This window comes from Trachurus japonicus, chromosome 1 (assembly GCF_045865225.1).
Source record: "Trachurus japonicus isolate A0001 chromosome 1, Traja_1.0".
In the NCBI taxonomy this organism is placed as follows: Eukaryota; Metazoa; Chordata; class Actinopteri; order Carangiformes; family Carangidae; genus Trachurus; species Trachurus japonicus.
This window is the reverse complement of record NC_140907.1, coordinates 17,923,934-17,947,329: the sequence shown is the minus strand read 5'-3', so window position 1 is coordinate 17,947,329 and position 23,396 is coordinate 17,923,934. Positions and strand designations below refer to the sequence as shown.

Here is a 23,396-nt window from a genome sequence, read left to right as displayed (position 1 = left end):
TATCAGTATCATTAAAGACACCATTTGCCATCACAAACTGGCTGCTCTTTTGATACACACATGACTATTAAATGTCTAAATGTAATTATTAGTGTGACGGTTTGATCAACGCAGCAGTAACACTTGCCTAAATTTTACATTATAATCATTTGACAAACATTAATCTAATATCCCAACTCTTCAAGGGGCCGTTTACACGAAGACGCTTGCGAGTAAAGACGATAAAATATTTTATCGGAAGTGCCTTTCGTTTATATGGTGACGGCGTTTTTGGGGCTTGAAGACGCAAAAATCTCAAACCACCCCTGAAAGTGGAAAAGTTGAATACGCTCCAGCGCAGCGTCTCCGCCTAAACAGGCCAAGACGCAAAACTGGCTCAGATCTGCTTTTTTTTTTTTTTTTTTTTTTTTTTTTTTTTCAGATCTGCTGTTCTGCTCACGTCAAGTCGGCGTGTTGACGTCACGATACAAACAAACATGTCGGATTACATCCACCCTTCAGACCTGCAGGCTACTTTGGCCGCAATAACTACAATTATACAACAGTTAGTTCCGACAGGTCCCAACCGAGCAATTTGATTGGACAAGAGACGTTCCATGAGTGCTGATATACAGTATAACAGCACTGCAACCTTTTACGGTCGTTATCACTCCGCTGTTCAGCAGTGGACAGAAGCTAAGCTATAATGGAGCTAAGTCAGAGCCAGGCTCCCCATACAGGAGCTGCCCCATCTCTCTGCTGCTACTACAGTTAGAAACGGACCTGAACATTAAAACCTGGACCTGACCTGGTCCGTCTAATTGGAGATAAATCTCTACTAAACCCGGCTGGAAAAAAATCGCCGCGGGGCAACTACGTTTTGACGGCGATGTGTTTTGATATTAGCTTTAGCTGTTGTTAGCCACGTAGCTCAGCTACTTAGCTTCAACTGTGTTTATAATGATTACATAGCAGATAAACAAATGTAATACGGTATCGATAACGTCTCTGTCTGTCTTCACGCTGGTCCTGTTGCTCCGGTGCTGATCAGACACGGGCTCAGAACCAGAACCAGCACTGAAGCAGCTCGGTGGAAAACCTAGCAGCTAGTAGCAAGCTAGTATGAAATGTTTATGTGTTGCCTGGCAACAGCCTTGTCTCCCTTCCAGTTGCGGAACTATTTCTGTTGGCGGAGCCAAATAAATGATTAAATAAACAAACAAATCATAATCTCTTGTAGTTTATTACTGTTCTAAAATGCGCACGTAGCACTGTTGTATAAAAGCAATATCACACTGGAGGTCGTGCTGTTGTTAGCTGTAGCCATGTTTTCCTTTTCTGATTTCTCGGCACAGTGACGAAAAGAAGGAAGGTTCTACGCATGCGCGTACGCATCGCGGCGTTTGTGACAGCACCACCTAGTGGTCTGGCGTGCATTAGCAATGGATTTGTACACACTTTTGCGTCTCCGTATGCACACAGATTTCCTCCCGAGAACGCTCGTGTAGACGCGAAATAAAAAGTGAAGACGCGACGCCACTTTTGCGTCTTCTGTTCACACCGTCTTCGTGTAAACCTAGTCTAATGGTGGATAAAATTGTTATTGTAATTTATAAGGTCATAAAATTACAGGTCAGTCCTCAACATCAAACAAAGATACATTCACTTAGGAAAAATACACACAAGCATGTTACACTGTAACCAAATACAATTTTATTCCACAGTATAACATTATCTGTAAAACCATTTGAACATATGAATAAAAAAATACAATATTCTCTTTATAATTGATGTGTTCACAACATTATGTACAATCAGTAAAATCTGACAACACCGCTGTTGTACCTTTGTGGTAAACATCCCACAAATAGAAAAACAAGTGATTTTAAACCTACAGAACTCCTGTCTCCCGCTGATTAACACAACTGCTACAAAATTTGGCACAACGTGCTAAAGACAAGCTACGAGGAAAGGACTGATTGGCATCTAGATCATGAACAGTTGAATCTTTACCTGAGTTTGAATCTGAATGCATCTAATCTTGGCTTGGACTAAAAGTAAACTGCAGTTGCAGTGTCTGCTGCAGGGCAGCTGCTAAGACGTCCTGCTGAACTTAGTGGAAATCGTTCAAACTAATGAGGTTGTTCAACTTACTTTATTGGCCTTTGATCATCTCACCCTGTTGTGAACATGACACACTGTAAGACTTAAACAAAAAAAAACTTTCCTCCAAGCATATGAGTTTGTGTCAATTTCTCGAGGACAATATGTGATTATTGTGCTCAGTAAATGTAAAATTTGTACCAAATAAAAGAATCTTATTCAAGAACCAGCAGAACAACCTCCATGTAGACAGACTGATGATATCATGATTCAAATAAAGTTTCATGATATTCATTACATGTAAAACATGACTCCAAATTAGTGAATGGTTAAAAAATAAAACACAATTTTCTAATACGGAGCCTTTTAAACATGGGGACTTCCTCTTTAAATGGCATGAAGGCAAATGCGAAGCAAAATACACAACTCTATAAAACATTACAAATATAAAATATACAGTACATACATTCCAGCTTCACAGCTGCATAGAAATACTTTATCTGTGTTTCATGGCAACTATTCTGATCAACATCTGATTTTAGATTAAGATCTTAACTAAAATTAACCTCAGTTTAACCAAGATTAAGATTAAATTTCCGGCGGTTAAATGACAGATGAAGAGTATAAAAATAAGCGCCAGACCTGAATGTCAGAGATAAGAAAGAATACGGCTGAGTTTATAATACTGTATATACTGTAATTACTACATATGGATGAGATGAGGAGAGAGAGTGCATTGTACATTGTCTCCATAGCTGCTGTAGAGTGGATCCTACAAACCAGGTTCTTCTCACTTCAAAGAGACCAACACGAGACCTGGCTTTGGCTCTGTGAACCTGAGAGATCAAGAGATAGGAGAGAAGGTGGGCGGCAATGAACACATTGTACGTGTGTGTGTGTGTGTGTGTGTGCGTGAGTGTGTGCATGTGTACCTGTAGTGTTTGTTACTGAGGTAGTCTAGAACGGCGGGGCGGATGCGGGCCACGCCCCCCTGGCTGTGGTTCCCTCTTCCTGTGATGACAGAGAGCTGAGGTCGACAGAGACCCTGCTCACACTCTACACAGAAAAGAGGCCAAAGAAGAACAAAACACACAAACAGAAGCATAGAGGAGTTAACACAAACTGGGTAAAGGGGCAAAAACACAAACTTTGAGAAAAAAAAAAAAAAGATGATAGAGAGTGGTGCTTTCTTTAAACTGCAAAGTACAACAATATAACCCTGAAGAAGTTAACCTCTGCATCATTTCATTGGTCCAGAACAAGTGAACAGTACTTTAGTTGTAAAAGTGACCAAACTTGCCCATGCTGTACCTCTTATCCTGCTTTTGTACTCATAAATCAGAGTCAGACGCCAACACTGGGAGTGTTACGTTCAGTCAGACCTGACAGCACATTTATGGAAAGAGACACAATGCTTGTGCAGTAGTTGGCACGTGGTGCGCGAGAGGGAGCAGAGATGTAGACTGAGATAATAACTGTTTAACAGTAATAGGAAATGGTGGAGATATAAGATGCATATTTCCCTTTGTGCTGCAGCAGCCTTTTAGTTAATTAGACAGAATCTCATTCAGGCTTGTGCTTTGCTCAGAATGGTTCAGCTGGGTATAACTGATTGATCTTGTTTGATTGAGACTCTCAGGTTAAATTGCCATAAGATTTGTGTACGTGGAGGTGCAAGTTTGGCAAGGACTAGAATAGGGTGAATACACTTTGTTAAATACCTGCGGTTTTTTCCTGTAAGACCTGGGCCAGATGCTCCAGGGCTTCGTCTACATGTAGTCCATGCAGGTCCAGAATGTTCTGGGGCAGTAGTGACTTGTTGACTCGCTCGAAAATCTGGACCGCTGCACGGTGATTAGCCTCACGCATCCGCAGGCCATGCATGTGTCCCTAAGTCAAGAGTTGATGCAAATCAATTTACTCCTCAGCTTTGATCAACATTAATTAATCACAAGCTACAAAACATTCATGGAGGAAATGTTAGAGAAGTTACATCTAATAAGAAATATCTTCCCCAACATAAAAACCTAACATAACAAAAACACTCATAGTGCTTCACAGATGAAAACAGAGCTGGAATAGAAACAAAACGTCAGCCACTTGCCTGCTGTGCGTAAAATGAAGCCACTTCTTTGCGTCCTTGCTTGTAGGCCTCTGCAGCCTTGGAGAAACTCTCGAGCTGCCGGCTCCTCTGCAGGCTGGCCTCGGCGCGGAAGTCGTCGTATTCTGGGTCCTCAACATCCTGATAGTCGATCTTGGTTGACTCCAGGGCCTTCTGCCTCTAAAAAAAATAAGCAGGACCGAGTGAAACTGATTGCTTATTAAGGGTGGAAGATGAAATAAGTTGTATAGAATAAACGTAACTTTTTTTCCCGCATCTATGTAGCCATTTTTAGATGTGAATAACATTCCACGTAATTATTGTGTGTAAATTAATATACTTTTAATATATTAATTATTAAATATATTAAAATACTTCTCTACCTTGGATCGGTGCTTCATCCTAGATATAATGGCATTCATTGGCAGAATATCTTAACAGCATGTTGTAAAGCTACAGTGATTGAATGATGTATAACGGATGTGTATGTTTGTTCTGTTTCACTGTTTGTGAATACCTTCTCCCTCTCCTTGCTGGCTGCTCTGTGGTGCTCAGACCGAGGGGCCTCAGGGGCCACAACCGTCTTGACGGGTCCCTCGTCCAGTAAAGAGCGCAGAAACAGCTCAGTCTCAGTCAGGCAGTAACTACACAAGCATGGGGACACTGAAATTAGTCTGAAGCAAATGTGTTATTAGAACAACAGAACCGTCGGAGCCTTTCATTTGCCATTGTGATTACCTGAGAGAAACTCAGGACCTATTGAATTTATTTCAACTGTTGCATGCAAAATAATCTACAATTGGTAAATTAGGTTGAAGTGTGTCAAATTGTAAAAGCCTTCAATATACTTGTGGTCTCTGAAGATGTCCAGGAGGAAATGCTGGTCAATGGTGGGGAAGAGGGAGAACAGTTGTTTCTCCTTCAGCAGGGTGGCTCCATCTCGCCGGTCGAGGTCTGCGCGACTTTGCCTGGTCTGCAAGAGGATTGGAAAGCAGTTGAGGGTTATGATGTGATGGCAACAGAGACGACAAGATAGCCAAAGATTCAAGATGCTTGTCTACAGGTAAAGTAGATGTGTGCAATACCTTCTCCACGTTCTCCTGCAAAGCCTGCTCCTCTTTTATTATATCTCTGAGAGAGACTTGTGGACGAGACACGTTCCAGTGATCCATGAATGGAAACTGACCACGGCCCTCTGATTGGCTGTCCACTGACGCATAACCATCTGCACTTATGAGGAAATGTGGAGGCGTTCGCTCTTGTGGCCCAGGTTTGTTCGTCTGCGAGTCACCCCAGTGTGATGAACCTAAACATTTGGAGTCGACATTTCATTAAAAATGTTCTTCCTGGGGCGTTGTACAGCTCACTGGGTTGAGCAGGCTCCCCATAAACAGAGGGTTTTGAATCCCCCGGCAGCGCTTTGCTGTGTTTCATTCCCCCTCTCTGTCTCCCCATTTCCTGTCTCTCTCTGAATGCCCTATCAATTAAAGGCATAAAAACCCCAAAAACCATGTTCTTCCCCACATTGATGTAATAAATCCATACTTTATTTACTTCACATATATGTTTGAAAAGGACATTGTGGGCAAACACATTCATTTATAATGGGAATAATGCACAACCATCTCCTAAAATAGATTTTTGGGTTAAAATGGGTTGATTTATGTGTGTAAATGTGTGCTTTCATTTGTGCATGTGCACTTAATAGGTGTCTTAAGAGTTTGAAATGTGTATGTATGGAACATAATATCATATACTGAGCAAATACATGCTGTTATGATTCCTTCATTAACTCCTCAAAAAAGTTTGGAAACATTATTTCAGTCAATCATTTCTCCCCTTTAATAATACCAATCGGTGTTGTATTTTATATATCGTTGGAAAGCCTGATTTGTCAACTTTACAACAAGGATCATGCATTCGTGGAACGACTAAAACAGCTGAACATGTGGGAAGCGCAAAATGACTGACTGAAATAAAGTTTCCAAACTTTTTTTTGAGGAGTTTAGATTCTATTTTGTGTTTGTAGGTGTGTTACTGTGTGAACTTACTTTCTTGAAGCAGGTGGAAGGAAAGAGCTGCTTGTCTCTGTCTTTCCTGTAATAGAGAATATTCGTAAATCAAATTAACAAGCCAAGATCCCCAGCACTTCTAATAGCCACATACAGTGAATCATGATATCAGAGTGGATTACCAGTGTCGGAGCACCACTGACCAATGTCACAGAACTCACCTGTATTGTTTCCTTCCACTTCTGGTGAAGCAGTTTAGCCAGGTTCAGGTCCATCTGCACTGCATGGTCATCACTGGAGCATGTACCTGAACACAGTGAGAGGGAGAAGATGGATCTGTCAGTTCAGAGAATCAGATAAGGATTAAGACCATCAATGTTGATGGTTCAGATCAATGAACAGCAAAGGACCTGGCAGGTTTCGAGAGCTTGTCAGATCATCTAACAGTGTGCTTTTGGAGATATTTGGCAGTGAAGCTCATATTGTGCAGCAAACTGTGCTGTGACAGAGTTTGATCTCTTAAAGTGCCAAAAAACTTTTTTCATTATTTTTCAGTGTGTATGGAGGAGGAGAGACTGTCCCATACAGTAGCACCAATAAGGACATCTCACTCCTTTCCATGTGTCCTCTATCAGGTTGGGTATAAACACTCTGAACTGCTGCTTACAAAAGATCATCTAAATGTGATGAGTGTGTTAGTTACCTGGATCTACTCCCACAGGACCGAAGAGTTCAGTCAGCTGCAGCGCCACCTCAGTGGGTAGTTTGAGCTCCACGCTCTGAATGTCCAGGTGTTTGCTCCTCTTCTTCTTCCTCCTCTGTTCCTCCTCTCTCTCTAGCTCGTTCAGCTCAGCCTGGAGCAGCCGGTGAACCTCGTCCATGCTCGCGATGTCGTCCTCCACCTCGGTCCTTAACTCTTCAATTATCACTCCATCATCCAAGATCCCGCCCCAAGCGCCACCTTCGAGGTCATTTTCTGTTTTCTCTTTGCGCTTGGTGTTTTCTCTTCCTTCTTCAGACTGTGAGGCTGTATCAGGTTGATCTTTGTTTCCATTTGGATCAGCTACACCTTCAGGACCTGGTGCGTCTGTGTCACTGCTGCTCTCGTTGGACTCACCAGCTGTCCCAGAGGTCGACTGCTGGGTCTCCTCAGATTCAGCTGACCGTCCTTTTGGCGGGTCTTCAGGGTGGCACTCGTCTAACACATCGGGACACGACGTGGTTTCTACAACACTGCCTGAAGATTTCTTATCATCTTCACCCCCAGCGCCGTCCTCGTCCTTCTCCTCCGCATCTTTCTCCTCGCCATCCTCATCTTTGAAGAACCTCTCTCCGGAGTCCAGCAGCAGGTTGGTCGTCCACTCCAGGTCCTGGTTGCATTTGTCATACAGATCCTCTAATGTATCGAAATTGACCAGTTTAAAGTGACGGCTGAGAATGCACAAGCTCTCAAGCCGGTCTTGAGTTTCCCCGAGCTCTCTCTCCTCCACTAGTGTGCCCTTCTCGTGCACCACGCGGTAGGGTACCTCTTTGTAGCCCGATGGGTGAACTGCGACCGCTGCAGAAACAGCAGAGGACAGTTCCGGCACAAAGCGAGAGGAGTCGCCATACAGTACCGTGAAGTCACTGGAGTGGCTGCAGCCAGTGACGACGGTATCGCCGGGGCTGTCTTGACGACTGAGACGCCAAAGGAGGGCGAAGTCTTGGGGTTCAGTCTGGGTCGAGAGGCATGTGTTTACCGAAGGAGGAGGAGGAGGGGGAGAGGGAGGCTGCAGATGAGCCTCAGACTTGGACTCAGTCAGCAGGTCAGTGTTTGGTTTAAGGTCAAGGCTGCTGCCACAGTCGGGATTACAGCTGGGTTCGATATCTGTGTTTTCAGCGGTGGCACTGGGGGAATCAAGAGTATTCAGAGAGGAACCAGGGCAGGGTTGAGTGAAGGTGAGGGCTAGCTTGCACTGTTTCCCTGATCTGCGACCCTGACGCTGTTTTCTCTCCTGACTGCCCGCACTCGGAGCGCTGCCTTCTTCCACAGAGCCCTCAAACATCGGACTCTGACACTCCTCACTAACGTGGCTGCCATCGGCCTCAGTTCTAGTCTGTTCTCCATCCTCTGTGCAGCTTTTAGTGTCCGAATCACCAAACTCAGTACTAACCTCCCCGTCAATACCGTGGCTGCCCATTGCAGCTTTGGAGATACCCAAGGAATCAGCAGAGACGGCTGGTGGAGGACTTGTACTACTTGTTTCATTTTCAGGTTTAAGTTCTCCGCCTTTATCAGTATTGGATTCCCTGTCCCTACGAGAGTCGGCTGCCTTCCAGTCTAGCACACAGTCAGGTAATTCACTAACCCTCTTCATGTTTTGCTCTGTCTCTTCACAGCATTCCTTAAACCTGCTACCTGTCTCGTCCTCGTCCCGTAATTGCTCTCCAGAGCCGAGCGAAGGGGAGGAAGAATGGGAAGAACCAGTTTGAGTAGCACCTGCACCCATCTGAATGAGATCAAGAACCTTCTGGAACTCTGTTACATCCGGTCCAGACGTCACTGCTATTTTAGTTTCATTAACATCTTTAGATAAACCTTCATCTTTCTTCCCATTTCCTTCTTCATGCCTCTCCCTCCTCCTAACCTGCCGCTGCTGCAGAGACCCTTCAGAAGGCCAATCCCCAATAAAATCCAACATTTTAGGTGTTTCCCTTTCTTCTTGGTCCATCCTCACCACCTCAAGTCCTGGTGCTTCCTCCTCATTTGTCTTTTCTTTCTCCTTTGCCTCGCTCTCTGACTGACTGGCATCTTTTACCAGATCTGCAGGCTCCATCCTGTCAAAACCTGACCTCCTGCTTGGCCTTTCCCTTCTCACCCTCTGCCCTATGGACTCACAGAAAGCCACCGGTACTTCGTCCCCGTGGTGGTCTTCATTCATCACCGATTCTACAATACAGTCTGGGATTCTCTGATCTCCCTCCGAGTGATTCTGCTGTAACTGAGCATCCAACTCAGAATCTAAGTCCCCCAAGTCCATGTCATCATCCCCATCGGATATCTCAGCTCGGTTTTCCATGGGCCTATCAGTAGGCTGGAAATTGAGTGACTCGGTAGATTTCTTAGTGCCATCCTCCAGCTTTCCATCTTGATTAGAACGACCAATGGACGACACATCAGGGAGAGAGGAAAACAGCTGAGGGCGGGATTTCTTACTCTCCTCCGTCAACCCAAACTGCCCTACCAGATCAGGACAAGGTGTTTCAGAGGCGATCAGCCTAGAGGTGAAAAAAAGAGGGGTGTAAATGGTGCAGTTATGATAATCAACAAGAGATATGCTATATAGTACTCCAAGCTCTCTGTCCTCAGACTGTCCTGACCCTGAACATCACACAGGGACAACATGTGTGTGACAGGTTATTGAGTTTTATTAATCAGGCTGAGTTCAACAAATCAATATACGCTACTGTGATTTAAGTATGTAATTCATATCAGAGTAATATCATCATAAAAATGTAGCGGCAGGAAAGACCAATTCACCAAATACTGTAATGGTCATAATATGGGCTACCTAGAACAAGTTACTGCTTGTGTCTGTTGATTTTAAAAAATTGAAATACTTTTTTTGGGGGGTGTTTTTACTGTTCACAAATGTAAAAATGGGTCACATTGGACCCTCAACATTATTTAACGGTTAAATAACCTGAGCCCTGTATGAGCAATGTTCAGCTTTTTTTTTTACTGCATTGCCAAAGTATCAGATCGGGATTCGGTACTCAAAATCAAATGACTCAGACTTGGACTCGGGGGCAAAAAAATGTGATTGGGACATCCCTACACAGAACTAATACTATGTGCATCTCTAAAAATGTCAACAAATCAACAGTGTGACAAGACATCTCTACTCTGTTGTGCAATAATAATAATGATAATAATAACAAGAAACTCAACACATTTCACGTGGATGATATTTGACATATGAGTTCAAATTAGACCATTGTTGAACAATAGAAGACCATTGTTGTGTCAAGTGTTTGTGAAGTATACTCACTGTGAGCTCCTGTTCTCCAGTAGGAGGAGCTGTTTCCTCTCAGGCATGTGTGAGCCCATAATAGACGGAACTGTGACAAAGCGCTCGTAGTTGTTAAGCATGCGACGGATCCTTTCCCCTGGCACGTCATGTGTTGTGCGCCTTCACATAGGCAAACAGAAATACATAAATGACTGGAATTTTTAAAGTTTAGGTTCTAAGCATAAAAAACCTTTAGTTAATATTTCAATTTTAAAAACAGAAATTTGTGTAATTCTTCTCTTTCTCACTTCTCAAGTTCTCTGGGCTTGTTCTTCCACCAGGTGTCTGGCTCACGGAATAACACTTTATATCCATGTTTCAGTGCCTACAACAGAAATTATGACACATGATTTTTTGCAGCTCAGAACAACCTTATGTGAAGCAACACCCTGAAAAAATACAATTATAAGTTATCACAGTAAGTATTTTATTTTGCATTGAGATGATTATAGGATACATTGTAGAAATATAACATTAAAATTATAATCAGATCACGTAACATGTCTGTTTGGCCTATGCAGAGTTTTGTGGGAACGTTGCACCTTTATTTCTCCTCACCACACAGTTTAAAAAGGTACAAACACAGAAATAAGCAGACAGCAGAGGAAGTCACACGTCCCTTTTCCACTGAGGGGAACCTGGGATGATGCTAGTGCCTCTTGAGATTTAGTTACACTTGAGAACCCTTTGCTTTTCCACATCATTACGTCACTATAAAAGCCAGTATACGTCTCTATAAACACTAGATCTAAAGTAGATGTTTTGCTTCAACTTCATATCCACATTGAAGGAATAGATCTACGTCTGTGTAATATCACACTCTGAAGCGTCAATACACTGGCATTGTTTGGTTCAGTGTAAACAAGCTAATGGGAGCTCCTCTTAAGTGTGATAGGGCAGGAAAAGCAAAAGCTGAGCCAAATTCACTTTTTTGCACAGAGCCCCCTGCACTGTTGCCTTGTTCTTTTTTCACTCAGGGCTAATGTCGGTCTGAGTGCTGCCTAACCCAATTACAGTATGACTTTAATAAATAAACTCTTCCCCAGATCAATTAGTGCAACAGCAAAATTAGTCACATGGGATTTGCTACAGGGCTGGATGAATTACAGGGAGCTGACTGACCTGAGCCACATAGGGTTTCATCTCCCAGCCCTGCATGTTGGTATTGTCAATGATGATGGGGTTAGAGCCCCTGTCAAAGGCTTCCTTGGCTGCAGGACAACATTCACACGAGAGACAACACAAGAGAAAAAAAAACATGTGTTGTTTTAAGTGGCATTAAGCAATTAAGCAATCAGTTACCAAGATTAAAAACATTTGCACAGAAATGTTGAATTGCTACAGCTGCAAAACATGTGTGTGTGCTCTCTGTATTATCAACCTCGTTTATGGTTCCAGTCATGGGCCTCCCCAAGGGAATTGGGGTCAAAGTGATATTCTCCATTGCGTTTGAAATAGTCGTCAGTGCTCAGTATTACTCCACCGGTGTTATGCTCTAACAGAGCTCTGCAGAGAGAGACACAAACACAAAGATACGTCTCAAGTGATGGATCACGAGTACATGCGCTTTGAGAAACAGTGTCTGCAATAGTGTATTTAAATGAATGAGTCTACTATCTTTTCAAAATTAGTACTTTTCCAATAAACAGGATAAAATAAGTGTTGTCTGCACAAAATATAAATGCTCAAGAAAAAGCTAGAGGTTTTGTGGGAAGCTGTGGAAATCATAAAAACTCAGTCTTAACAAGCCAAGAAACTGGTGAATTATTCATTAATTTCTCAATATTGTGACATTACTCTCCTCTCTGCCAGCCGTAGTGTTTTCCCACTGAGAGTATCCAAACAGCCATACCTTGCCAAGGTCGTCTTCCCAGATCCTGGAGCACCACGTAGCAGCACGAGCACCCTCCCCTCCAAACGCAGTCTGCTGCCCCGAGCAGCAAACTGTGGGGCAGCAGGCTGCGTCCAGGACTTGGGGACCGTTGCAGAAGGTTTGAGAGGTGCTTGACTGACCGGAGCGTGACCCATCCAGGGAGAGGGATGCCTGGGCAGGCTGGGCCAGCTGGAAGGCGTTTGGGCCACGGGGGTAATGAAGGTTGGCCCCTGGTTTCCAAGGAAACGGGGCGCAAACGCAGGTGCCTCCAAGTTCCAGGGCGATGACATGTAGCCGAGCGGCTCCCGATTAGCGCTCTCCCTGGATCTCGCTCCCCCGACTGTCGCAGCAGCGGTCATCATGACCCCAGTGCTGTCAGAAAGACTGTGCGACGACGGGTCTTTCTTTTTATACACCTGGAAAGCCGAGGGACGTCCCAAAGCCGCCAGGTCCAAAGGAGGCTTCGGTTTGTCCGCAGGTGTCTCTGTCGACAGATGTGTGAAATCCACAACCGGCTGTCGGCCCTCGGAGGTTTCATCCTCCCAAGAGCTGAGCCGGTCGAGTGGAGAGGAGGCTCCAGACTTGAAGTCCACCAGGCGTCCTGCTGAGCCTGCCTGCTCCGACCGAGGCCTCAAACTGGGCTGAAGCAGCTCAGGAAGCGGCTGCTTTGGAAACGGTGGTGGAGGGAAAGAGGAAAGGGGGGCGCCAGTCGACAAATACTGGCTGCTGCTGCTGCTGCTGCGGTGCTGTTCCTGAGTGTCTGCCTGTGTGGTCAACGTCTCCAGCTCCTGGTCAACCAGCAGGTCCAGCTCCTCGGTCAGGAGGTTGGTGGAGGAGGGAGAGGAGGAGGGCTGTGCCGGTCTGGAGGAGTCTGGGTCTGGTCTCCGTTCAGAGAAGTGTTGGGGGCTGAGCAAGGCTGCGGCAGTGCGCTCAAACCCAGAGACAGGAGGGGGAATCGGAGCTGCAACTTCAGCTGCCACAGACAGCTCCAGGAGGGAGTCCATCGCATTCTCAACTAAAAACAAAAACATCAAAATAAGAAATGAGGGAGATTCATATTTCTGATACATAACATCTAAACATTTGTGTAAAAAATACCAATAACCCCCCCCCCCCAAAAAAAAAAAACACTGATACTTTGTGACATTACTGTATTGATTCTTTGAAGTGCTGTATCAGTATTATCAATAGTTTATCTGGTGACAGTGGTTTTGTGTTGTATTTGAGCCTCCGACCAATGGTAATTTCTTTGTTCAGAATGATTGCACAAAAAAGTTTTAGTTTGGATGTTGCAGTGATAAGACTGTCTTGTAATCTCCTTAGTGTTTATCTTATCGTTCTTGTGAGCACTTTTGAGTTGAGCTGTTTACTGATTTAGACAGATGTTAATTCCTCTTTGGAGAACAGTATTTACTGTGATGTAAGATGTCACAAGTAGTGTAAAATATAAATACTGGTGCAACTGTATTTGTTTGTGCACACAATTATAAGAATTTTATTTTTAAAATGTGTGTAGAGGGGTCCCAATATATTGCCTTCCTTGCAGAATCCAAATCCATATTATATCGACCCCTCCCCATAAGGATATGTATCATATCCCCAGATTCTTGCCAACACACAGCCCTGAACAGACAATAAAGTTCAGTCCTGATAAATCTTCAGACATTGCTCAATCCCAGAGCACCTCTGACTGCACTTTAAGTGTTTGCTCTTGTGCCTGATAAACCTCAGGCCAGTTATCAGTCTTCCACAGACACTCATGGGGGTTGTGTGGTCTTGTTTCTACTGTTCCTGCGTTGAGTAGCACTTGTACGAGTCCTAAACCAAGTAGGCTACATTCAGTGCCCTGTATCTGTCATTCAAAACTATTGGGGGCATAAACACAAACACACACACAGGCGACAGGTGGAAAAGGGTGGGTGGGTTGGTGCAGTATTAGATGACTGCAGACACATGGGACCTCCACTATATGAAGAAGGACTCACGTGGTTAATGTTTCAACACACTGCTAACAAGCTACCCAGCTAACTGGTTAGCCTGGTTAAACCAAAAAAATACCATTCCCCATAGTCACTCGGCGGATTGTGCAGCCTCGTTTCCGTGTTTTGTTCTGTGTTTTAGTACCTTTGAAGTCACACTCGGACAGCACGATGTATATAACTTCGGGGTCCAGGTGTGAAAACACCTCCTGCATGTTTTTAACGACAGTCTCCTTGTCGGAGCTGGACAGCGAGTCGCTGCTGGATGCAAAGTTGTTCGCCATGGCAGATCCGTCAGATCCCTGAGGTAGTAGTCGGTAACCCGCGGTGTGGTCGAGGCTCCCACCGGGGGCTCTGGCCGGGCTCTGGCCGCTCTTCTTCCTCCGAGGCATCGCTCCGGGGCCCAGGTGTCCCGGCCGGCTGCTCTCATTAGCGGCTACACGGAGCTAACTGAGTAGCCGGCGAGCTACGAGAGGGTGGCCCGGGGCGGATAACATGTTACTGTCCTATCGGTTAGAGTAGTGGAAGTACAGTAAGTCAAGGTTAGGATATCTAATAGCACTCCAAGTGGTGGAAAGACACGGGAGAGCACATAACAACTCCGGTGACACACGGGGCTTCGCACCGGAAATCAACACTGTCATTTCAAAATAAAAGCGCGGTCCCTTGCCTCTCAATGTTTGAACTTTCATATTGATTTTTTTTTTTTTTTTTTTACACTGTCAACTTGTTTTTATACATTTTATCAATTTGTTGTTATACTCTTTTCAACTCTGCCTTGTATTATAACGAGTTTCCTGTGCACAAACCTTTGGATCGACAAGGATTTAATATAATTTTAGATTTTTTTTTAAAGGTAATATTAAAGAGAAGTTTTTGAGACATGTCTTGTAACAATTAAAAATACTATGTACAGCAAGAGTATGTATCCAGAGTAAAAGTACTCGCTTGAATGATGCCTGTTAGTGAGCTTAACCAGGATACACTGGATTATTAGTGATACATCAACAAGTATTTCAGTGGGTATTTGATTACATTAATGTTAACATTGTAGCCATTGTAGGTTTTTACATGTCTGCAGTAAACAATTTTGTGACTTAAAGTGGAATACACAATACATTTTGCTGCAGAGTCATCACTTGCAATCACAGAGTTATGACCAATAGCCTACTGTGACGCCTCAGCTCAGCCATACTTTTTTATTTATTTATTTCGTTATTTTCTTATCACTTCCGCATATCATCAAATTAATATTATATTAGGTTTAAAAATGACACTAATGATATACCGTAGTTCTTCCTTGCAGGAAATCAACTTTGTTCAGTAAATTACCAGTTGACCACTAGGTGTCACTCCTCTCATTTTACTCTTTCATGTAGAAAGTTAAGGTGCTCAGTTTGCTAAAGCAATGGTATTTACAGTAATATTTAGTGGACATAACAATAAGCAACGTGAGTGAAAGTATAGCTAGCAGTAATAAATGTTCGAAGACTATCACTTCATCCCTTTTAAATGAACATACTGCAGCAGAACTAACTACTACATTACCAGTGATGGTTATGATACATTTAATCAATGTGGTTGAGAGTAACAAGTGGTCGGTAATTTGAGGATAAACCCCCACATTCACTGAGGTGAACAAACAGAAAGTTGAGGGGGAACTGTTTGTGCCTGACTCCCGCCATGAATTTGTCGGTGCAGTACCCCCGTGCGGCCGAGGGGGGCGCTGTGCACCCGCCGCCTCCACTCACACACAGACAGGCTACAGTGCTGACTGACTGAACGGACTGGGAGCTTTGTGCCGAAAACTAAACCCAACCTGTGTCAGACTAATGAATTAAAACGGCCCACCACTTGAGAGGTAAACAAGACCGTGGGATCGCTTGGCAAATATCCGGGGTTATTTATTTATTTTTTAGCCGTAGTTGTGTGTTTGAGAACAGATGCAATTTTTTTTTTGCATTTGTTAGGGTGTTTTTAAAAAATCCTTCGTGGGGGCAAGTTATAGTGGAGAGGCAGGAGAGCTTAGGGCGACGGTAGCAGCGGCAGCAGCAGCCCTCCTCCTCCTTCTTCGCCTGTGAACTAGCGGCAGTACGGAGCGATGCGTTGAAGTTGAGAAAAGACAGCAACTAAAGTAACTAAGCTTCATTTTTAAACTTCACAAAGTAGTTGCATTTGTGCGGAAACCACGGGAATTGACCACGAGCTGTGCGGCTATTTGAGGCAAAGATGATTAGGGTACTTCACTTCCTCAGTAATTGTGCCGTAGCTGGAGATGTGATGGGTACCTGAGTAGTTTGCGGCCTAGTAGGCTAATGCCCGTTAGCATGGACGGCTAACGTGTATTAGCCGCTAACACGACTTCCTTCCCGCACAATGATGTTAGCAGCGCAGCTAGCTGGCTCGTTTGATAACCTGTATGACAGTGGCTACACACCGGCGGCTCCCCTGCTGCTGCTGCTCCTCATAAAGTGGGTTTTTAGCAACGCAGTCCTTCGTTGGACGTGAGGTTACCGAAAGAGCAGTTGAGCTTGTTTCTGTAGCTAAACTGTGTTTGGGTAAAAAAAAAAAAAAATATGGAGCTGATAATTTTAGCTGGGGCATTTTAGCATGCAAGCTAATAATATGCACCATGTTGGTGTAAGTGTTGGCTTTCTGCGTGAAAAGTTTCCAGAGTTAGGGTATCGTTAAATTTACGCGTGAGGTTTTGTCAATTTTTTAAACTGTGAAAATGGATGGTTACCAAATGAGAGTGATGCTTAAAACGAGGTTTTTTGGTAAGTGCGGTAGCATGGTTGTGTTGAACTTTTGTTTTCTGACCCATAGAGGCCAGTAGAAGACCGTGTGGACCAGACATCAACAAGCATGGAGTTCCCGCAACAGCAGAAACCGGCGGGGGACGGAAAAATCGTATATCCTCCAGGAGTAAAGGAGATTACGGACAAAATCAGCAACGATGAGGTGGTCAAACGATTGAAGGTATGTAGATGGGGTTCATTACATTTGCTGCTGGCCCCTATCGTCGGGTATCAATGTCCAGACCCTGGCAAAATGCCAAATCTCGTCTAACTTTGTAAACTACTGGATATTAAGTAATAAGAGACCCCTCACATGTGGCAGGTTGTTTTGCCAGTCCCCTGCCCCCTTTCACTCTGCACCACAACAATCATTATCATGTCTTCATATAGAAGTGTGTGAGTGTGACATGATTCAAGACAGGATATGTGATTGTTGAAGGGTGTGGGAGGGTCCAGCTCATCCAACTCCTTCACCCCTTTCCCCTTAATCTTGAGGGAAAAAGTGGATAAACACAAGAAACGGAAACATTACACACTGAGGGTATTTTTCTTTACCGTAAAGGAACAAAACAGTGACTAATGTTGAGGGCAGATTGAAGAAAACAGCTGCACTAATGGAGCAGATAATAACTGAGATGCTGCAGACCTTTTTGAGTTTCAGCAGGACTCAAGTAGTCAGAGGAGTACATGATGTTTAACATGTTCAACACTGAAATGTACAATATATGCATTATGTGACTGACAACTGAGTGAGTGCTCTAATTGATGTCAATACAATCTGTGCAAATTCTACTTTTTGTAGGTGTTCTGCAGATTTGATGAGTTTTTGTGTAATACATGACAGAGAACCTCGGATACGAGGGTAAATGTTTCAGTAGTTTGCTTTGGACTTACCGGTATTTCTGATTTGTCATTGCTATATCTGTATTGGGAGAAAACTATAACTAGCAACTACATCACTCTCTCACTCAACCCTTCTTTCAATGTGCGATAATAGATTTTTTGGCACTTGAAAGTGGAAACAAAACAATCGGTGCAACAATGACATAAGACAACCAAGAGTTACAGAGACAGGTTATTAATTTGAAGTGATGCTTTCTCTGCAAATACAGCCCAATATCCACTCTCCTGCTAGCTCTGACTTTGTTCCCTACCTACTCCCCCAGGCAAACATCAGCAGGCTTTTTTAGCTAATAAATGCTCCACTGTGTTCATCAGTCACTGTGTCTGCTCTGCTGCCTGCAGACGAGAGGTGAGAGTGAACCACAACGGTTAAGTTGCGAGGGGAGCTGTTGATTCCAGTGATAATTCTCTGTAGGTTCATCACAGCAAGTGAACCCTTTCACGGTGTTTTCACACTGTCATCGCTGCTTTTATACAAGTATTGATCATAGCCACTTCAGACACAGGGTTTAAACTACTTGCTCACAGTGTGTGCTGACATACAACTAACTCCCCCCTTGTAAGCACCACTTCAAACCCTCACAGCAGTTTCAGAGTTGGTGTGTGCGCGTCTGTGTTTATGGGATCCTGTGACTCCTCATAATCACATTAGACTGTTTACTACACCAATACAGAAATTGTTTCCTGACATCCAAGGACTGTTTTTATAGTGTTACATGGCAACCATAAAGTATACAACCCTTGGTCTTAGCATGATGGACTAATGTGCTGAATAGCAGTTTGTTAACTGTGTTTATGTTTATTTAGATGTTTACTACTGGTACATTAAGTCCCCGCCACATGTTGTTTATTAGTTAGAAAGGCCATGACAAATTATATGTGCAGTAATGTAGCCGGTCAGTTTGTGGAAGGGACCTAAGATTCATGTTGTGTCACCAACCAGCAGAGCAAATAGTGAGGAGACAGCTGATCTGATATGCCAGAAATTGTAATGCACAGTCAGCCGCTACTGCAGGTTATTCTGTAGTTTAGTCTAATAACTGTAATAGGTCAGAATTTGACCCCCCAAAAAATGTAATAGCCCATATGGCATTGTATGTTTACTGTATAGAAGTCTGAGCTGCTTTGTTATCAGTGTATTTCTAGGTCTAGTTTTCACACCACTGGGTCTATTTTGTAGGGACTGCCCATTCATTATTAGCCTCGCCCTGTCCCATGTGGTGTTGGTCTTAAGTCTGGACTGCCTTTATTAAGTTAAGAAAGAGTTATATGACGTCTTGGACTTTCATTGTTGTTGTTTTAAGAAGACTCTTTGCATTGGCCTTTTATTGGCCTTCAACAGATGCAGCACATCAGATACGGCTCTATTTATTTGGTGCAGTAACCTAGAGAAAGCAGAATTAGATTCTGTTTGTGATGGTACCTGATGCAAAACACAGAACAGTCACAATTGGAGTTGACAGCCACCAAATAAAGAGATAGACAGGGTTGGCAGAAAGCTGATAGATTTTCTTTTCACAGTCCAGTGATGTAGCAGGATATCTCCCAGTGCTCCCGATGGCCACCCGGACTACAACAGACAGGTCAATGTGTTTGTAAGAGTGGAGCTAATGAGCTGAGTTAAGATTAAGCCTTAAAAAGAAACAAAATTGGTATGTTAACCTGTAATGAATGAACTCTTTCTCTACTGGATGAAATTGAATTGATGTTCTGATAGAAGCACTAAAGACTTTTGAAAATATGTGTTTTGTGTTGACGTGGAGAGGCCTTGTATGGCTCAGGTCTGTTTGGCTGTACCTGGAAGTTTATTTGAATATCATGTTCCTCGTGGGTGTTAACAAGCTATTTATATTGTCATCCTGGTTGTTCGTATTTACGATGTAGCTGGACTCTGTTCACAGCAGAGCTATTGCATCCTGTCCTTGAGGAGTGATTGTTGCTCATCTAAGGTTTCTACCTATTTTCCTGTTAAAGGTCATTTAACAATTCTTTGGTCGAGGACACAGGGTGTTGTATGCTGTGTGACAAAGTGTAGATCCCTGAGGGAAATTTGTGTGTAATGAGATACTGGGACATATAATTAAAATAGCCTTTTTTATTGTGTGTATATCTTAATGCAGAAGTAGAGTTGGGTAGTATTGTAGGTACGCACTAACTTCCGTACTGTTTACTGGCAAGAATCTGGAGGTACGATTATGCAGAAGGGGGATGACAAGATGATATATTGATAATTGTAAGCAAGGTGATATATTGCAATATTTTCATTTTTTCAAAACTGTATTATTTAGGGATGTTCGATACCACTTTTTTCCCCACTCTTGAGTACTCGCTGATACAGAGTACCAATACCGCTGGTCGTGTGTCTATCAATGTGAGCGGAGAGAGGAGGAGATTATACACAAAAAAGGACTTGTGGTGTTAAACTTTTGGGCTATAATATCAACATTGTTTATTGATAAGCGAAGGCACTTAACAAGGTTTATTATTTAGCGAGCAAAGTAATGGTAACCAGTTGTGTATCTGCCCTGACCTGATTCTGAAGCGGCGGCAATAATTAAGGAGCCGCTATGTTAAAGGTTGGGTCTGGAGTTTTGTGCCCAAAATAAACATTAGACATAAATCCGTCTTAATCATCACCTATGGGCTTCTAGTCCTGTGTGGTGGGAGCTGTGTCTGCAGCGCCCCCTCCCCCTGCCTGTATTTTGGTCTTTTGCTCTGTTTTGTTGTGCACGTGGACGTTTCTGGGTGGGGAGCGAGAGAGTCTGTGTTTTCTCTCCAGCCAATGACAGAGCTCAGGTGAAGCTACGTGCAGCAGAGTAGGAGGCTCAGGGCAGCTAGCCGTACTAGCTGTCCCTGATGCTGCTGAGTGCTAGCACGTCTCTCTCTCTCTCTGCAGCAGCAGTCAGGACCGCAAAGAAAAAGAAATACAGTCTGAGTGAAGCGCCGGAGCCGCGGACCGACTCCCGACCGTCACAGACAACTAAAGCCTCGACTGGTAACAAGTATTAGGGCTGTTGTAGTGAGCTAGCTCGATGCTAACTCCGGCTAGCAGTAGCGGTTAGCATCCGCCGCTAACACCGTCTTCCCAGCTCACCACATGTAACAACATAACACGGAGGCTCCCGTTGTTGGTGACAGTCGGTTATCGGCCCACGGCTCCAGCGCTTCACTCGGACTGTATTTCCTTTCCTTTGCGGTCTTGACAACTGCTGCTGTCGGGGGCAGGAGGCTACACAGCTTAGCCCGAGAGGAGGGGCGCAGTTGGAATGTTTTGTTTACAAACTGCAACGAACAAAACTCCGGACTCTACCTTTAATGTACATAGTGGAAAGTAACCCTGGTATTTGTATAAAGAAAGGAAAGAAACACAATTTTTTTGCCTTGAGAATCGGTGGCTGGTATTGGCAGCCTTACAAATACCAAATTCTTTGAAATCAGGTTGGTTATCGGCCCATTCCTGATACCTAGTATCGGTACTCTGCCGTCCCTACTATTATTACAAAAACTCACATTGTAAAAATCAAACAAGGCTGCATGCACAAACAAATGTATTTATTGTTTATTTTATACAGTCAGACCATGAACAGTTGCACCTCTATTTACATTTCACAGGGCCTATAACATCCTGCTGCATAGTAAATCCTGTTTGTGCCTCAACTATTAAAAAACTCAAAAGGTTCATGGTTGCTTCAACATCCAACAACACCATTTTTTGTGCAATCTGTGCAGAGGACTTACCATTTGTCAGAGGCTCCAGTACACAACCCACAAAACCACTGACACAGTGTAAATGAATGATAAAATATTGATACAGCACTTCAAAGAATGGAATACAGTTATCACAAAATATTGCGATACTTTGGTTTACTGATATTTTCTTACGCAGCTAATTAACTTTGATAACAAAATTACTTTTGGTTAACAACATTAGGTGGGTTTACATGGACAGTTTTAAAGTATTTTTTTTTTGTGGCTTTTTCATGCCTTTATTAGATAGAACAGTTGAGAGTGTGACAGGAAACGGGAGGCAGAGAGGGGGGAATGACACGCAGGATAAGGCCGTCCGACACGGGATTCACGGGGCCGCCAGCAGCGAGGACTATAGCCTCTACACATGGGGCGGGTGCTCTACCCACTGAGCTAAACACCGCCCAAAAATGGACAGTTTTAAACGATGTCAAATAGGTTTGGTTTAAATCAATGTGTTTGAAGATTTCAGCTTGAGTGTATACATGATGGGTTACAAAGTGAACTGTTTTGGGTGTTTACATGCGTCGACGAAACAAATGTTTCAAATGTGCGCGCAGCCGTGAGTGATTGTGTTGGTTAAAACAATATTGGTTACGGAAGTGCTACAACTGTGCCAAAACAGAAACATGGAAATACATTGTTTGTTGAGTGCAGTCTTTGCTGTTATTATTTATCTTTATTAAACGGCAGTGTGACATATGCCTACTTTTAGAATCCAGCAGCAGGAAAAGAAGAGAGAGCTTTTTGGAGTCGGAAGTATGCAATGTTTTGCCAGCGTAATATTTGGATTTTTATGTCCAGTAGTAAATAGGTTTCACTTGAAGTCCATCTTGGGGCGGGGGATTTCTTGATCGACATTTTCGCTTGAGTGGCAGCCAGGCACGGCTCGTGCATGCGTGCATGAGTCCGTCAAATCCTGAGCATGTGCAGAATGAACGCAGCCAGAAATCAACCTGTTTCAAGATTAGAGAAGGCTTAAACTATCCCCTTCAAACCGATTGGAATTTCAGTTGGTTTGGAGTAATTGAGACGGTTTGAGGTGTTTTATATGAAGTATTTTCAATCGGCTTGGTCTCCCAAACCTATTTGAAACCATTTAAAACTGTCCATGTAAACCCACCTATTGATATTATGCTCTCATCATGGCCACTGTAGGAACAGCCCAAGTCTAAAACAGCCAACTTTCTGATTTGGTCATGCTGATTAGTTGATGGGTAAAGGACATCAGTGGATTGACTTGCCGACTCTCCATGACACAGGAATGGGTGCGGGAAAAATCACTTCACATGAGAATTGCAATTCTCATACTAAATGATTCTGAATTGATTTACAAATGCCAGAAAGCCATCTGTGTACGTCATTAATGACATTATGTTGATGGAACAAAACAGACAGAAACCTCCCACACAGTGTTGCAGTCTGAGGCATACTTGTGCTGGATAAATCAAGTAGTTTGGTTTAACAATTTGCTTAGCAAGAACAAGGTGATTGGTTATGTGACCTGACCAATACACACAACACGACCATAAAGTGTGAATAAATAAAGTAGCGGATATAATGAATCAGTGTAATGTAATGTTCTTCATGTAACTATCTTATACTATACACTTGATTTTGTAGAACTGACTGTATTGTGATGAAGTAGTTGTTTTTAAGGTTACCCTAACCCTATGGCTGGGAGATAAAACGCAATACATTTTTGATCGATTTCGATAATCTGCTGTGGTCATATTTCCTCTATATCACATGGCAGTAAAAAGCGCGACCGCAGCCTTTCACTGCCGTCTGATACCCCGCCTACTGTCGTGACGCGTGAGCGTACTGTTGTGGGTCATGGAGCATAGTA

The 23,396-nt window shown here is 43.5% G+C and overlaps 2 protein-coding genes across 8 annotated transcripts in view; one reads left to right on the top strand and one right to left on the bottom strand.

Annotated features, from left to right (window-relative positions):
• The window catches only part of pds5a (PDS5 cohesin associated factor A), a 48,442-nt gene that overhangs the window by 6,555 nt on the left and 18,491 nt on the right, over positions 1-23,396 (top strand). For 3 of the 7 annotated variants that reach the window (XM_085777734.1, XM_085777743.1, XM_085777752.1), the window contains one exon: positions 16,926-17,078. In XM_085777734.1, coding sequence (XP_085633860.1) covers positions 16,965-17,078 — 114 coding nt within the window. In that variant the 5' untranslated portion in view covers positions 16,926-16,964. The other 4 variants (XM_085777710.1, XM_085777702.1, XM_085777726.1 and 1 more) reach the window with 4 other exon arrangements.
• Positions 1,674-14,687, bottom strand: n4bp2 (NEDD4 binding protein 2). Its single transcript, XM_085777690.1, has 16 exons — positions 14,245-14,687; positions 12,100-13,135; positions 11,629-11,753; positions 11,370-11,458; positions 10,496-10,572; positions 10,227-10,367; positions 6,899-9,453; positions 6,417-6,502; positions 6,235-6,280; positions 5,269-5,489; positions 5,032-5,156; positions 4,701-4,827; positions 4,187-4,363; positions 3,804-3,972; positions 3,015-3,138; positions 1,674-2,918 (listed from the first exon to the last, which is right to left on the bottom strand). The coding sequence occupies exons 1-16, from the start codon at positions 14,489-14,491 to the stop codon at positions 2,873-2,875; spliced, it is 5,391 nt and encodes a 1,796-aa protein (XP_085633816.1). The 5' UTR covers positions 14,492-14,687; the 3' UTR covers positions 1,674-2,872.

Bases quoted from the DNA above. Each gene is read 5' to 3' on its own strand.
- n4bp2 (XM_085777690.1), bottom strand. From the start codon at position 14,491: ATGCCTCGGAGGAAGAAGAGCGGCCAGAGCCCGGCCAGAGCCCCCGGT. The intron at 13,136-14,244 runs GTACTAAAACAC...TTTTGTTTTTAG, and splicing joins GTCCGAGTGTGACTTCAAAG to TTGAGAATGCGATGGACTCC. The intron at 11,459-11,628 runs GTTGATAATACA...GTTGTCCTGCAG, and splicing joins TGACTGGAACCATAAACGAG to CCAAGGAAGCCTTTGACAGG.